Source organism: Phaseolus vulgaris, chromosome 4 (genome assembly GCF_000499845.2).
Source record: "Phaseolus vulgaris cultivar G19833 chromosome 4, P. vulgaris v2.0, whole genome shotgun sequence".
Classification (NCBI taxonomy): Eukaryota; Viridiplantae; Streptophyta; class Magnoliopsida; order Fabales; family Fabaceae; genus Phaseolus; species Phaseolus vulgaris.
The window spans coordinates 14,575,700-14,593,305 of NC_023756.2; the positions used below are offsets into that span (position 1 = coordinate 14,575,700).

Here is a 17,606-nt window from a genome sequence, read left to right on the forward strand (position 1 = left end):
CTAGACTGAAACTGAATACTTATCTTATTTTAGTAAGCTCCCACTGACTTGATCGTCAGAGTGTGATCAACAGATAGAGCCCCCTTTGTCCCAATAGAGTCACGTTCCAGTGTAACGAGAAAACGCATAACTGAATACGAAGGAGACAGGATAGAAGCGAAACTTTTCTCTCAGGTCAACCAGCAAAAAAAGCCAACCGACGAGAACACTTATATATTTCAATATTTTACAACATAATAGCAAGTCCTAACAATTATAGTTAGTTTCAACAACCTTCTTTGAATTTTCATGAATTATATAAGAAGTGTTAACAAATACTCGAGTTTCATCAAGTTGATATTCACATATTCAAAAGATTTAATTCAGATTTTTTTTAGATTGAGTAATTTTTATTTTTTTAAAGATAATATTACGAATTAATTAATCTGAAAGTTAAGAAATTGTGTTGTGTTTTTAGAAAATTTAATTTTTGTTAGAAGCTAAATATTATTCTTGAGAAATTAATTAAAATTTTGGCATAGTGGTATTTGAAATTTGTACCGACTAGTCCTCGGACGTCGTTGACTGGTAGTAGACGTGGGATCATGTAAGCTGGGTCCCACGAGTGGCATGGGTCAGTGCCTTGCAGACGGCACGCTCAAGGTATCGAGGAGTGGTCAGGCGTCAGTCACATAAGTTAGGTCCCACAAGCGGTACACCTAGGGCGCCTCATAGATAGTACGCCCAGAGGGTCGAGGAGTTGTCAAACATCGGTCATCAGGATATGCTGACGTGTCCTCGGACCTCAACAAGTCAAACAGCAGAGCGGAGCCACGAGAGGTGCATTCCAAACAACACACCAGTTACCAGTTAGGGAGAAGCCTAGATCACGAGGGGGTCCATGCGTGTAGTGTGAATGACGCGTTCAGGCGTAGCACAAGTAAAGAGCCACTGGAAGAGCTAAGGCCCGTAAGGGTTACGTTCCAATGGTAGACTGCATGCATGGCATGTGAACAGCAAGGGCACTCCCAGGACGAATGGCCCCAGAGATTAGGTGCACAAGTTGGTTTCCAGGTGGTCATCCCGTCAGAGGTTGCACTCCAGTAAGGGAGCCTTACGCGCTAGTTTGCCCTAAGAATGGGTGATAGCGGCGCTAAGACACACCCTCAGTAACCCTAATTGCGGTTAGCGGAAACCCTAGAGTATATAAGGGGTTTGATAGTATCAAACCTAATAAGGTACGCAAGTTTTTACACAGCACTGACACAGATTACACTCAGAGCTTTTTACAGCTAAGTTTTGGTGTTTCCTACCTAAGATTGACTTGAGCGTCGGAGTGCAAACGGCCTCTAGAGTGCCCTTTGTCTTTGCATCTTCAAGTGTTTGATCGAACGAAGACACGAACGAAGGCAGGGATAATTGGGCGTGTGATCGTCGTAGACTATGCGAAGCCAATTGAGTCAACCAGCATGAACAAAATTGTATAATTTAAAATTATTTTTTAATGTTCACACTTCAGACTGCCCAATTCAAAATAATGAAAGAGAATTTAAAGAGCTGGAAAAATGGCCCTAAAACATCAATAACTTCTTGATACGATGGCAATATATAATATACTTTAATGTAAACAACTTTATTTTATCATTTAAAAGACATTCGATGTCATAGAAACATACATTTCTTTTTCAACAGTACTATTTTGAGTTAGTGTTGCATAATAAATTAATTATTTTTATTTTCTTCATCTTACCCAAAAAAGTTTAAATATCATTTTTATTCCTGAAAAAGACATAGTTTTATCCTAGCATCTTAGATTTGAAACTGATAATCAAGCACTCTAATTTTGAAAAGATCCCACTTCTAATTATTATAAAAAAAATAAAAAATAAAAAAATAATCCACCAGGAACATGAAATAGTCCTTGCTTATTTTGCCAATTGTGTGAATTAAAATGAACGTAATAAATTTGGGTTTTATACGTAATATTCTGGTACTTGGTCTTCTTGGCGGTTTCCTCTCCCGTTTCTGTAGGCAAAGTTTATGAAAAGTAGCGTTGTGGAGGTGATGTTGATTTCTCGCCACAAGTAAACCTAAAATTTTGCAACCACCTTTGAACACTGTCTATTCTCTTTGCATTACTACCGAAAAATAAACCAAAAACCAAATAGGAAAGAGAAAAACCTGTCACTAACTGCAACTCCAAAGTTAAAACTAGATAATAAACGTATACATACTTTTGATCCAAAAACTGTACAATCTCAAAGTCATACCCGGCAATCCATGGATAATGCTGTTCCCCAAGCAATGACTAAAGGTAATTATACGATTTTCCTCCAAAGTTTGATTGAAAATAGTGTTGAATATCGATTGTTTTAAAATGTTTTTATGATGTCTAATTCGGAGGGTATCTATGTTTGAGAATGAGATTGTTCGTGAATCTAATGTGAATAATGTCTAATCTGATTCCTGTGCCTAGATGCTAAAACCTCTCCTGCATTTCAATATAAATGATTGAACTGATGGGACAAAACTGCTTTCTTAGAAAACTCTTTTTTATCTAACAAATCAAATGGCACATATTATAGAAATTGTAAGACACCCAGAATAATGCTCGGGAAATTTTATAAACTATTTACATATATTTTGATAAAATAATATATATTTAATTCAACTACATGATGTGATGCTGCAAGATACTCTCCATGTATTGTCATTGTAGAGAACTAGTTTTGTTTGTCACGATTGATGTCTCAAAGCTTTTGTAATGAATCTGAACTTTTTCTGCATGCATGAAAAGCCTCTCTGGCCTACTTCTAAGATATTCCAAACCGTCAAGATCATTAAACAAAGTGACAGAAGAAATTCCAAAATCAACTTTGAGAATTACTGATTGAAGGCACTAGAAGCTTGAATTGACAGTGATTATTTCAGAGGTTGATGTTTCTTAATCCGTTGTTTACATTTCACTTGCAATGAATTTAGGTATTCGGCATTTTGTCCAAGGAAGGTTATAGTTTGGTTTGTCTGTAATATTTCCATTCTGCTGAATTGGGCTATTTGAGTTACTGCAATAACCTTTGAGCATTTTACCTTCAAAGGATTTTCCTATCAAAGTTGTGAGGTATATATGGATTTAACTTATGCATGTAAGTTGTTGATCATGTGCAGTGGCACAAGTATATAAAGAAGTGAAGAAAGACTAAGTTGCAAATTAGAGATTGGAGTCACTTGTGACGTATCATTGAGTGGAGTGGCTGATTTATTCTGAAGCTGACATTGTGGTCTGAGTATATATGACTTCTGTGATTGTAAGGTGGAAGTTTTGATTTAAGTGTAATGGATTTCTCTGAGGGTTATGTATCAAATGAGCATCGCGAGCTTCATCGATCTGCATCAGAAAGTGCGGATCCGTTGTCTGTTTCTCCATTGCAACTTGCTCCAAAATCTTCAAGGGCCCCTGACTCTCCTAGGTCTCCAAAATCTCCGAGGTCCCCAAAGGCGCCAGGCAAGTTGAGCAGTCTAAGTCCAAGGAGTCATAGACAATCACATTTTCAAAAAGATGGACGTCCAAAGAAAGGTGAAGTAGTTTTCATTCCCAGTTTCCTCTTTTTAATGCCTGATTACTTCTTCACCAAGTAGCTACCATAAAATGTATGTGATTAGTGATGTTCATAGACTTGTTTCCACTTTCACTCTTTTGTTCTTCAGACACTCGTGATAATTGGACTTCTGAATTTTCTAAATACTTGGAATATGATTCATAGAACATTGGAATATGAGTAGATAAAAATAGTCTTAGTTCTTGTGTGTGACAGTCATGACCAACATAAAGATGTCTCACTTTTCATACAGTTGTTATCTGATCCGCCTTTTGGTCACTGACTCAGGATAAGACTACAATGGTCTAGCTTTGGAGTTTTATGGCAAATCAAACCATATATGATAACAAATTTGCATTCCTTAAACTGAAAGAAACAAATTCTTTTTGATTGCACAGGTGGTTCTGGGGGAAAGGGTACCTGGGGTGGATTGCTTGATACAGATGACACAAGCGTTCTTGATCCTAATGATCCAAACTATGACAGCACTGAGGTTGGGAGATAAAATCTTATCAGTAACTTGTAATATAACTACTATTAAATGGATTAAATTTATAGTCTTGTATATTTTTTTTCCTGAAAGGGTTTGCCTTTGTTTGTGACACAAACAACCATGAAAGTGTATATGGTTTTGTAGGAATATGACCATTCAAATGAAAAGAAGCCGAACACAGAGCTTGAGAACTACAAGAAAAAGGCTATAATAATAGTGGAGGAATATTTTGCCACGGATGATGTTGTTGCAACAATGAATGAAGTTAAAGAGTTCGGAAAACCAGAGTATGGCTACTATTTTGTGAAAAAACTTGTCTCTATGTCCATGGACAGGCATGATAAAGAAAAAGAGATGGCTGCTATTCTGCTATCTGCACTTTATGCTGACGTATTTGATCCTTCACAAGTTTACAAGGGCTTCAGCAAATTAGTTGAATCAGCAGATGACTTGATTGTAGATATACCAGACGCAGTTGAAGTTCTAGCACTTTTCATAGCTCGGGCAGTGGTTGATGACATACTTCCTCCTGCCTTTTTGAAGAAACAGATGGCCTACTTACCGAAAGATTCAAAAGGGGTTGATGTCTTGAAAAAAACTGAGAAAAGCTATCTAGCAGCTCCTCTTCATGCAGAAATAATAGAGAGATGCTGGAGAGGTAGTAAGAACACCACAGTCGATGATGTTAAAGCTAAGATAAACAATTTTTTGAAGGAGTATGTTGTAAGTGGTGACAAGAAAGAAGCTTTCAGATGCATCAAAGATCTGAAAGTTCCTTTCTTCCATCACGAAATAGTGAAACGGGCTCTTATAATGGCAATGGAGAGACGTCAAGCAGAATCCCCACTGTTAGATCTGTTGAAGGAAGCAGCTGAAGAAGGTTTCATTAACACTAGCCAAATGTCCAAAGGTTTCAGTCGGTTGATTGACACAGTTGATGACTTGTCACTTGATATACCGAATGCACGAGGAATACTGCAGCAACTGATATCTAAAGCAGCATCTGAGGGTTGGTTATGTGTGTCATCTTTGAAATCACTTTCAGTGGAGCCTGAAAGGAACTCAACAGAAGATAATGCTGCCAAAAGTTTCAAGGTAAAGACTCAGTCCATCATTCAAGAGTACTTCTTATCAGGTGATATATTGGAGGTAAATAGCTGTCTTGAACAAGAAAACAGCAAGAACTGTGCTGCACTCAATGCAATCTTTGTTAAGAAACTGATAACTCTGGCAATGGATAGGAAGAATAGAGAGAAGGAAATGGCTTCTGTGTTGCTGTCATCTCTGTGTTTCCCAGCTGATGATGTCGTGAGTGGTTTTGTGATGTTGATAGAGTCAGCAGATGATACTGCTCTGGACAACCCAGTTGTTGTTGAGGATCTTGCTATGTTTCTAGCCAGAGCAGTGGTGGATGAAGTCCTGGCTCCACAACACCTTGAAGAGATTGGAACACAGTGTTTGGGGCCAGGTTCAATTGGGAGCAAAGTTCTTCAAATGACAAAGTCATTGCTAAAGGCTAGACTTGCAGGGGAGAGAATCTTGAGGTGTTGGGGTGGTGGGGGCAGTAGCAGGCCTGGATGGGCGTTTGAGGATGTCAAGGACATGATTGGGAAGCTGTTGGAGGAGTATGAGTCTGGAGGAGAAATAAAGGAGGCCTGTCGTTGCATGAAAGAGTTAGGAATGCCATTCTTCCATCATGAGGTTGTTAAGAAAGCTTTGGTGACAACCATTGAGAAGAAGAATGAGAGGTTGTGGGGTCTACTCAAGGAGTGTTTTGAATCAGGACTAATAACCATGAATCAAATGGTGAAGGGTTTTGGAAGGGTTGCAGAATCTCTTGATGACTTGGCCTTAGATGTCCCTGATGCTAAAAATCAGTTTGCATACTACGTTGAAAGAGCAAAGACCAATGGATGGTTGGACAACTCATTTTGTTTCAGCAAACAGGAACATGCAACAGCAGAGAATGGCACTCGCTAATGATAGCGTGGGTAATCATCAGCATTAGTTTTTCTTTATCACTTGAATCAAATGTGTACACATGCAGACATCAGATACATACTATGCATGCACAACTAGAACTTGAAATTTCTCTACACATGCTATTTCTGTTTGTTTTCTTCCCAGATGCCCCTTTATCACAGGAGCTTACAGGAGAGGAAATTGCTTCACACTTCCCCCAACAATTTTCAGTTCTAAATAAAATATGCACACACATATAAATCCAAACTGGTATTGAATTACCAAATATATAGTTCATAATAATTCTATACTGTAGTATTTTTGTGTAATCAAATTATTTGAGTTATTTAATGACCAGCCTTTTTGGCAGGTTCTTTGATATATACTTCATTTTCTATTTAGACCAACTTAGATGAATCCATAATGTGGTCAATTCACAATCGATCATAGAAGAATTAGAGACATACTGCTCTGTGGATGCAACAAGGGCAAGAAGAAAGACATGTTGAAGCAGAAAGATGCATAGAGCAACTAATTTGGAATGTCAATTATGTGAACTGAAAACTATATATTTTAAAATTGAGATTGTGGAAACCATAAATAGCTCTTTCTGCACTCTCTTCCTATTCTGTTTTGGAAGAAGCATAAGCAAGGGAATCTGTAATGTAATCTCTAACAATTTCATATTTTGCTCCTTTTATCATGTCATGCACTCAATTTGTAATGCGTAGCATAGCGACATTGTATGCTAATTTGAGGGTATAGTAGCGGTGACAATTTTTATTTTTCTTTAATCTCAACTATCATATACAATCACGAACAACAATCTTTTGTATTACTAAATAAAATATAAAAGAATCAATCCTTCCTATGTAATACGGACACAAACACGGTGCACGAATATAAATACTTAGACACGTGTAATCTTCAAAATGTAGTTCACAAATACACAATTTTTTATATTATATCATTATGAATTATATAAATTAACAATCAAGATTTATGTGAACAAGGTTAGCCAAATATAACAAAAATGAATCTAATTCATTTATCTAAAATCCAAAAAGTGAAAAAAAAAATAGAATTCATTTGAGGCATTTCATCTCTTTCTTGATCACCATCATTTAAAAACACACTTTAGTTTAAATTCATTTAAAGACAAAATTCACAACTTTTAAAAAATTTCACATTATATGATAAGAGATTAAATAAAAATTCTCAATAATACATATATAATCTAAATATTCTTGATTATATATATCATTTTTTCCTTATTTCTATAATCATAATAAAAAATTATATAATAAGTTTAGGTCTTTAGGAAAACATTGTATTTTTCATTTTTAAAATTTTGTTGGAACCATGTTAGAATTGTCAGAGATCCAAAAAATATTTTTGAATTTGGCATTTTACTAATACGTTTCGTACGAGTATTGTACACATGTCAATGTTCAATACGTGTTAGATACATGGGCACACCATTTATGAGGCATATCCGAGCTTCATTCGTTGTTTCATATTATCATTGTATTGCCTAAGTATCCAAGATCCTGAACTTGGCATCTCGACATCATCTTAATCGAACACCTTCTAACTAAGATTAGAACCTAAAGTAATTAGCCCGTATTGTACGGTAAACAAATCATGAATCACAATTAAGGAGACACTTGGGCCTACTCTAGTCATCTATAGGTAGAGGTCTAATGTGATTGTTATAAATAGGTAAACAACCTAATGTAGAAGGTAATGAATCATTGACCTTTACTATTGGAGATCACATCTCGGCTAGAGACAACGACATTTCATAGTATATAAGTTGGTACAAATCTCACCTTATAAGCCAACTTTATAAGGTTGAGTTATGCTTAAAGTTCACTTCTTAATATGGTATTAGAGATCTTGATCCTTGGAGACTCTGCTTTTGTATTTTTTTTTTTGCAGCCTTCATTGAGACAACCTTTTTTTCCCGTTGATCGTCGTTGACCACAGTCCGTAGCAGCACCAATTTTTTATTTTTTTTTACGAGCTTTATGAATGGCCAGCTACCATTGAAACTAGATTTCGTCGATTTGCAAAGCTTAGTCATTTTTTAGCTCCCATGGACTCCCTTAGTAAGACATCTAAGTCTTGTTCCTTAACCATGAGTAGTAAGAGTTAACTTCTTATCCTTTAATGCTTTTAATACTAAGAATATTTGAATTGTAAACTTTGGTGCTACTGACTATATGACACCTTATTACACTTATTTTTCATCATACACTCTTTTATCTAGTAACCAACATATTATTGTTGCTAATGGTTACTGTTAGATATTATTAGATATAATTAGATATTATTTGATATTATGAGATATTATAAATATTGTTAGATATCTCATATTTATGTAATGGGCTTAGCCCATATGTTTCTTTTTCCTATATAAACATAACCCTATGTGTTCAATATACACAAGGGATTTACCCTATTCTTTCTTTTCCTTTAATATGGTATCTAGAGCATAAGGTTAGAGTTTAGGGTTTAGGGTTCAATTTTTATTGGTGAACCCACTATTCACTGGAATTTTCCAGCCACCACCCCACTGTCTTGCTGGACCTTCACCAGAACTTCGCCGGACCTTCGCTGGAGCCGTCGCCGGAATCGCTGTCGGAGCCTTCATCTTTGTTGCTCCCGCCAATTAACCGGTGACTGGATTTGTCCTTATCTTTTATGGCTTCTTCCGCTTCCGCTGCCACTATGGCTTCTTCTTCAGTCATTATGCCGGATTCATCTATTTATACTAATTACGTCAATGTTCATCTTTCCATTGACAAATTGGATGGAACCAATTATGACACTTGGGCATCAAATATTAAATTATGGCTTAAGAGTCAAGGTTATGTTGATCATCTTACTCATCCTACTCTTGCTGAAAATGAGGTTGTTCGTTGGTCGAAAATTGATGCTCAATTATGCATTGTTATCAAATCGACCATTCACTCATCTTTAAAACAAATTTTTCGTACCTATGAAACATGTTCAGAAGTTTGGGAACAAGCAAAATTATTATACACCAATGATACTCAACGTCTTTATGGCGTGTGTCAAAATCTTCTCACAATTGTTGCTCCCAAACGTCTTGATGGTACAATGGCAGAATATCTAGGTAAACTTCATGCTCTTCTTCATGATTTTAATGAGTTATTACCTCCTGCCTCTACTCCTTCTCAAGAACTAGAACAAAGATCCAAGTTCTTCATGTTATTGGGTTTACATGGTCTTCCTGATGATTATTCTCACGTTCGTGATCAAATTTTGGGATCTCCTATTGTGCCCAATTTTACTTCCACTTGTTCTACCCTTTTGCGCGTGCCAGGTAAACACACCGCTGATATAACATCTCATGTTGATGACTCTTCTGCTTTAGTATCTCAGCATAATGATCGTACTCGCCCTCACAAGCCGGGCAAAGGGCGTCACAAGTGTGACCATTGTGGCAAACCTGGCCACAAAATTGACAGATGTTATGCCTTACATGGTCGTCCTCCTAGATCTGTTGCGGTTGCTCAAATTGCCCCTGTGCAACCTTCTACCATGGACCATACTTCAATTGATACCCCAAGCCAGCCTGCTATTTTCAACGAATTTCTTAAATGGTATGAGGATCGTCAGAACCCTAGTTCCACGGCTTCTGTTGCACATTCAGGTACATCTTTTGTTGGCCTCACTCACTCCACTTCCCATGGCCCTTGGGTTCTAGATTCAGGTGCCACTGATCACATTATTGGTAATAAATCTTTTTCTCTTCCCTATCTACTACGGGTTATTTACCTTCAGTTACCATGGCCAATGGATATAGGGTACCATCACATGGTGTTGGTACTATTAATCTTTTTTCATCTTTATCTATTGATAATGTTCTTTATGTCCCTGGATCTCCATTTAACTTATTATCCATTAGTCGTCTCACTCGTTCCCTTGATTGTGTTATTTCTTTTACCAAAGATTCTGTTACTTTACAGGATCGGAGTTCGGGACGGATGATTGGCACCGGATGTGAGTCTCATGGACTTTATCAACTATAGATCTCTGCACATGTTGGCGCAATTATGGATTCTCCATCTCTCATTCATGCTCGGTTGGGTCATCCTAGTGTTGCCAAGATGCAACAGCTTGTTCCAAGTTTGTCTAATGTGTCTACTTTATCGTGTGAGTCGTGTCAGTTAGGGAAACACATTCATAGTTCTTTTCCTCGTAGTGTCTCACAACGTGCTTCATCTCCTTTTGCCTTAGTTCACTCTGACATTTGGGGACCAAGTCGTATTAAGTCTAATTTAGGATTTCAGTATTTTGTTACTTTTATTGATGATTATTCAAGATGTACTTGGGTATTTTTAATGAAAAACCGTTCTGAGTTGTTTTCTATATTTCAAATATTTTACAATGAAATTAAAAATCAATTTGGAATTTCCATCCGAATTTTGCGCAGTGATAATGGACGTGAGTATCTTTCTCATTCTTTTAAAAATTTTATGGCTTCTCATGGTATTCTTCATCAAACTTCATGTGCTTATACACCTCAACAAAATGGGAGCGCAAGAATAGACATCTTGTTGAAACAACTCATACTATTTTAATCCATGGTGATGTTCCTCAGCGTTTTTGGGGTGATGCTGTTCTTAGTGCATGTTATCTCATTAATCGCATGCCATCTTCAGCTTTAGATAACAAAATTCCTTATTCTATTTTATTTCCACATGACCCTCTCCACTCTTTACCTCCCAAAGTTTTTGGGTCCAAATGTTTTGTTCATAATTTTAGTCCTAGTCTTGATAAATTATCTCCTAAGTCACACAAATGTGTCTTTTTAAGGTTCACTAGATCACAAAAAGGATATAAATGTTTCTCACCGTCTTTAAACCGTTATTTTATTTCAGCAGATGTCACCTTCAGTGAATCTTCCCTTTACTTTAAGTCTTGTCCTTCTCCTTCAATTTCTTCATCTAATCAAGTTAATATTCCTCTTGTTGTGCCTAGTGCACCTAACAATTCACCACCGCCACCAACTCTTCAGGTGTATAGTCGTTGTCAACCGTCTCATCGTCCATCAGCAGACTCTATTCTGGTGCCAACACCTCATCCCCCTCCGGCTCCTATAGTTGAACCTCCGACTGTTGAACCTGATCTTCCTATTGCTATCCGTAAAGGTATACGTTCTACTCGTAATCCCTCTCCACATTATACTGCTTTGAGTTACCATAGACTATCTCAACCCTTTTATACCTGCCTTTCATCTATTTCTTCTGTATCCATTCCAAAATCTGTAGGTGATGCCTTAGCCCATCCTGGTTGGCGTCAGACCATGCTTGATGAAATGAATGCGCTTCAGAATAATGGAACTTGGGAACTTGTTCCTTTACCATCTAGGAAATCTGTTGTTGGTTGCAGGTGGATTTTTGCTATCAAAGTTGGTCCTGATGGTACTATTGATCGTCTCAAAGCTCGTCTTGTGGCTAAGGGTTATACCCAAATTTTTGGTTTAGACTATGGTGATACTTTTTCTCCAGTAGCAAAGATGGCCTCTGTTCGCTTATTCATAGCTATGGCTGCTCTTCAACAATGGCCTCTTTATCAACTTGATGTTAAAAATGCTTTTCTTAATGGGGATTTGCAGGAAGAAATTTATATGGAGCAACCTCCCGGTTTTGTTGCTCAGGGGGAGTCTTCTGGATTGGTATGTCGTCTTCGCAAATCCTTATATGGCCTCAAGCAGTCTCCTAGGGCTTGGTTTGGAAAATTTAGCAATGTTGTTCAACAATTTGGTATGACTCGCAGTGAAGGCGATCATTCAGTTTTTTATCGTCACTCGAGTGCTGGGTGTATCTATCTTGTAGTATATGTTGATGACATTGTTCTTACAGGCAGTGATCACCATGGCATCTCACAAGTAAAACAACACCTTTGTCAACACTTTCAGACCAAAGATCTTGGCAAACTCAGATATTTCTTGGGGATTGAGGTAGCACAATCCAATACTGGTATTGTTATCTCTCAAAGAAAATACGCATTAGATATTTTGGAGGAAATTGGGTTGATGAATTCGAAATCTGTTGATACTCTCATGGATCCCAACGTCAAGCTTCTACCCAATCAGGGGGAGCCTCTTTCAGATCCTGAGAAGTACAGGAGATTAGTTGGAAGATTGAACTATCTCACTATTACTCGTCCTGATATTTCCTTTGCAGTCAGTGTGGTGAGTCAATTTCTTAATTCTCCATGTGAAGATCATTGGAATGCAGTCATTTGTATAGTGAAGTACATTAAAGGCTCTCCTGGAAAAGGTTTGTTATATGGTCATAATAACCATACTAAAGTCGTTTGTTATTCAGATGCTGATTGGGCAGGATCTCCATCTGATAGAAGGTCAACTTCTGGTTATTGTGTCTCCATTGGTGATAACTTGATCTCTTGGAAGAGCAAGAAACAAAGTGTTGTGGCAAGATCTAGTGCAGAAGCAGAATATAGAGCTATGGCCTCGGCTACTTGTGAGCTTATTTGGCTTAAACAGTTACTTAAAGAATTGCAATTTGGAGAGGTTACTCAAAAAACACTGATATGTGATAATCAGGCTGCTCTTCATATTAGCTCAAATCCAGTTTTTCATGAAAGGACAAAACATATTGAGATTGATTGTCATTTCATTCGAGAAAATATTATATCAGGAGATATCAAGACTGAGTTTGTTAATTCAAATAATCAATTAGCAGATATTTTTACTAAACCCTTACGAGGACCTAGGATTGATTACATTTGTAACAAGCTGGATACATATGATCTATATGCACCAGCTTGAGGGGGAGTGTTAGATATTATTAGATATAATTAGATATTATTTGATATTATGAGATATTATAGATATTGTTAGATATCTCATATTTATGTAATGGGCTTAGCCCATATGTTTCTTTTTCCTATATAAACATAACCCTATGTGTTCAATATACACAAAGGATTTACCCTATTCTTTCTTTTCCTTTAATAGTTACAATACTCCCATTAATGGTTGTGGTAACATCTACCTTCAACCTTCCTTTCCTTTAAAACATGTGTTTCCAAACTATCTAATAACATTTTGTCTATTCAAAAGGTTACCCAAGATTTAAATTGTGTAGCAGTATATTTTCATTCCCATTGTGTTTTCTAGGATCTTGTCACGAGGAAGACGATTGGAATTGTTAAAGAGCAAAGAGAGTTATACTACTTACCACATGAAGAAAACAAATAGTGTGCTAGATTGCAAACACTCACTTCTAATATTCAACCAGGCCCTAAATCTTGGTCATCATCTCAAATATGGCTTCAACACAAACATCTTGGTCATCCTCCATTTAGTACCCTAAAGTACTTATTTCCTATTTTATTTACAAAAGTGTCTGATAAGTGTTTTCATTGTGATGTTTATTATTTTGCTAAGCACCATTGAGAAACTTTTCTTCCCAATAGTAAAAAGAAGTTTTAAACCTTTTAATCTTATTCATTCAGAGGTATGGGGACCTTCACCTATTCCTAATATCTCATGTGCAAAATGATTTGTTTTATTTTATTGATGATCGTACTCGAGTTACCTGGACATTCCTCATAACAGATAAGCCCGAAGTTTTTCACTTGTTTGTGAATTTTTACCAAATGGTTCAAACACAATTGGGAAAGCCAATTAAAAGATTGTTATGATAATGGGAGAAAATATGTGAACCAAAACCTTTCCAAGTTCCTTAAGGAAAATAGAGTTGTTCGTGAATGAACCTATGTGAACACCCCTCAACAAAATGAGATTGCAGAAAGGAAAAATCATTATCTCCTTAAGGTTACTAGAATTTTACTCTTCCAAACGTTTGTTCCTAGATCTTACTGGAGAAACAATCCTGACTGCCACCTATTTGACCAATAGATTACCCTCTCGGATTTTAGAGGGTGTTAGTCTTGTTCATCTTATGACCACATTCTATCTTTTAATTTCCATTTTTACCAGTCTTCAGAGTCGTGTCTTTGGTTGTCCTGCTTTTGTCCATATTCAGATTCCTTGTCGAGGTAAGTTAGATTATCGGGCCATCAAATGTGTCTTCATCGCTTATGCCTCCAACCAAAAGGGGTACAAATGTTGTCACCTTCAAAGTCGTAAAGTCTATGTTTCCAAGGATGTCACCTTTCATGAAACAGAGTCCTTCTTTCCTAGTTCTCAGGGGGAGAGTATTTAAGAAGTTGAGGTCCTTGAGTTGTCACATTTTTCACTCTTATGGAGGATTACAAAGACCATGCAACACCATCATTACTAGAAAAGAATAATGAGGACAAATATTTTGAGAAACAATATCAGCAAAGACAACAAGAACCTGTCCTAGTCGAATATCAACTTTAATTGTTGGAATTGGAGGTAAGAACTTATACCCGTGAGACTCTTGAGGACACCTTAAATACCGCTTTTGAACCTAACCTAGATGATTTACCTCTTAACTTGAGAAAAGAAAAAAGATCTTGTTCCAAATATCATATATCCCAATTTATGTCTACAAAAAAACTTCCTATGGAACACCAAAGTTTCCTTCAGCTATTGATTCTATCAAAATCCCCACATCAGTACAAAAGTCTTAAAAGATGACTATTGAGTTCAAGCCATGAATGAAGAAATTGGTGCATTAGAAAAGAATGAGACTTGGGAGATTGTATAGAAACCAACTGATGTGAGTTGATTTTAGGATTGTTCATTTGATCAGTGACACTTTACTTAGATTTAAATTTTAGAACAAATATAGATGACAAGTCTAAGGAAAATTCCCACTGGACATTAACTTAACAAGTGTTAAGTAGATATGAAGGTTCATTTCCATAAGACCAAAGGAAAAACACAATTAATGGTGAAAATGAATGACAAATATAGGTGCGGAAATTTAACAAACACATGGTGAGCAATACTTAGACCAAATTGAATTCAAGAAGACAAAAAAAAGAACAAGACATATTTTGGAATTCAAAATAGGAATGGAAATGGAATGGAAAAGAGATGAGTGAAAGGAAACTTAGGAGATATGGAGTTGTGAAGGAGCACACAACTTGGATGGTGAATTGAGTCTAAGATAAGTGTAGATGCCTCCACTTGAGAGCTCACAACACTCACAAGATAAGACCAATGGTTTAGAGAAACAATGCTCACAAACTCTAACACAATTTGTGTATAGTAACTTTACTCTTCATTCAACGTATCAATACATGAGGTAGGCCTCCCTAATTATAGATTTAGGAGCCTTGGAAAAGAAGAAAAGATAGTAGAATGGGAAAAGGGAAAAAGTGGACAGTCATAGGGTTTGACTAAGTCAAAATGTCTTCAAATGGGCTAGGAACAAGCTAGAATGCTACTCACACCCCCTACTATGCTAAAGGCACTTTATTCTAGCTTATTTCTACTATTTGGACACCTACAAATGAGCCCAACTTATTTACAACATTTTTCTAAATATTTAAGAAGAACATGTCCATTCCTCCTACTGATGAGGTCTTCCTTTGATTGATGAGATAACCCTTCATAGTTGGCATCCTTGGTCATCTTCTTGTGGACTTTTGTGGGTTTGCATCACCAACAGATAAGGCAATGGGTTGTAGGTGGATATACACAATTAAGTATCAATCGGATGGCATATTGGATTGGTATAAGGTAAGGTTGGTTGCAAAAGGGTACACTCAAACCTATGGCATCAATTATGAGGACTTTTGCTCCAGTGACAAAATTGAATACAGTCAAGATTATTCTCTCTTTGACAGCGCACTTTGGTTGGGAGATGCATCAATTTGATGTTAAAATGTCTTCTTGCATGGAAGCTTGGAGGAAAAAGTGTACATGAAAATTCCACCTGATTATGGTGCCACTAATGAAGGGAATAAAGTGTGCAAACTTAAGAAGGCCATGTATGGTTTTAAACAATCACTTCATGCCTAGTTTGGAAGGTTTACTCGAGTTATGGTATCTTTGGGCTACCGGCAAAACCAAGGTTACCATACTCTATTTATAAAACATTCTTAGGATGGTAAACTTATTTTACTTTTGGTCTATGAAGATCATATGATTATTGCAAATGATGATGAGATTAAAAACAAACTTTGAGAGAGAGATTGACTGCTCAATTTGAGATGAAGGATCTTGGAAGCTGAAGTACTTCCTTGGGATAGAGGTTGCTTACTCTAGACAATGTATCTTTGTTTCTCAAAGGAAATACATCATTAATCTCTTCAAAGAGACTGGTAAGTTGGGTTGTAAGACCATTGGAGTGTCAATAGAGAAAAATCATAGGATTGGGAATGATGAGGAAAGCCCAAAGGTGGAGAAGACAAAATATCAAAAACTTGTAAGAAAGCTCATCTATCTATCACACACTAGGCCCAACATAGACTATGTAGTTAGTGTAGTTCGCCAATTCATGCATGATCCAAGAGAAAGACATTTGCAAGCAGTTAATAAAATTATTCAGTACTTAAAAGCCTATCCAGGGAAAGGATCGCTATTCAAAAATAGGGAGACTTCTTCATGAAAGTATATACTAATGTTGACTATGTAGGATCAATTGTTGATAAGAGATCCACCACAGGCTATTGCATGTTCTTAGGTGGAAATCTTGTGACAGTGAGGAGCAAGAAACATAATGTAGTTGTAAGATATAGTGCAAAGGCAGAAGTTAGAGCCATGGCTCAAGGGGTTTGTGAACTATTATGGTTAAAGATCATACTCGATGAACTCAAAGTAACATATGAAGCTCTTATGGGATTGACGTGTGATTAATAAGTCTACCATCACTATTACACACAATCCAGTTCAACACGACCAAACAAAGCTCTTAGAGATAGATTTATATTTCATTAAGGAGAAGTTGGATAATTGCCTTATAAGTTATAACCACCAAGTACATCCCTTCAAGACTCCAATCAGTAGATATGTTCACTAAGAGACTTCCCACAAAACAGTTCATAAATCTTACTTGTAATCTAGGATTGATAGATATATATTCACTAGCTTGAGGGGGAGTGTTGCGTAATTAGGAATAAGTATTCCATAATTAGTGCAATTTTATTTTTTTTATACAAAATTGATATCTTTTGGACATTTGATTTGATTTGTATAACTTTAATTACCTATTATTTCTTTTCTTAATTAAGTTATAAATAGTCTATAAATTTATATTGTAATCACATTTGTATATACATTCAAAAATACTTTCAACTTGGTATCAGCGTCATCTAGAGTCTATTCTAGCGAGAGTTTGTTAGGCTTATCAGGTCACTGCTATCAGACTACCCATAAATATATAGTCCCACGCACGAGTTGACAAATCTTGACGTGACGGGAACGTGTTGGATCCTACATCGACTAGAGATAAAAACATTTCATAGTATATAAGTGGGTACAAACTTCACCTTTTAATCCAACTTTATAAGATTGAGGTAGGCTTAAAGTCCACTTTTAATATTTACTATATATCCTCTGTATTTACCAGAAACTGACTTAAGCATCAGAGTGTAATTGTAGGTACCCTTATTGAGACCAAAGACCAAGA

General features: G+C 36.6%; 1 protein-coding gene across 2 annotated transcripts; it reads left to right on the forward strand.

The window, feature by feature from the left end:
- Positions 1–2,048: 2,048 nt before the first annotated feature.
- Positions 2,049–6,808, forward strand: LOC137837349 (MA3 DOMAIN-CONTAINING TRANSLATION REGULATORY FACTOR 2). Of its 2 annotated transcripts, XM_068646328.1 has the most exons (6): positions 2,049–2,293; positions 2,777–2,912; positions 3,148–3,556; positions 3,977–4,071; positions 4,216–6,062; positions 6,404–6,808. In XM_068646328.1, exons 3-5 carry the CDS (start codon positions 3,316–3,318, stop codon positions 6,049–6,051), a joined length of 2,172 nt encoding a protein of 723 aa, XP_068502429.1. In that variant the 5' UTR covers positions 2,049–2,293; positions 2,777–2,912; positions 3,148–3,315; the 3' UTR covers positions 6,052–6,062; positions 6,404–6,808. The 2 variants fall into 2 exon arrangements, with proteins under 2 accessions (XP_068502429.1, XP_068502428.1); XM_068646327.1 differs by lacking the exon at positions 6,404–6,808 and having other exon boundaries at positions 4,216–6,169.
- Positions 6,809–17,606: the final 10,798 nt, after the last annotated feature.

What these genes read in the sequence shown, in the direction of transcription:
- LOC137837349 (XM_068646328.1), top strand. Translation starts at nt 3,316, where the DNA reads ATGGATTTCTCTGAGGGTTATGTATCAAATGAGCATCGCGAGCTTCAT. An exon ending in AGATGGACGTCCAAAGAAAG is followed by an intron (nt 3,557 to 3,976) that starts GTGAAGTAGTTT and finishes TTGATTGCACAG; the next exon opens with GTGGTTCTGGGGGAAAGGGT. An exon ending in CAAACTATGACAGCACTGAG is followed by an intron (nt 4,072 to 4,215) that starts GTTGGGAGATAA and finishes ATGGTTTTGTAG; the next exon opens with GAATATGACCATTCAAATGA.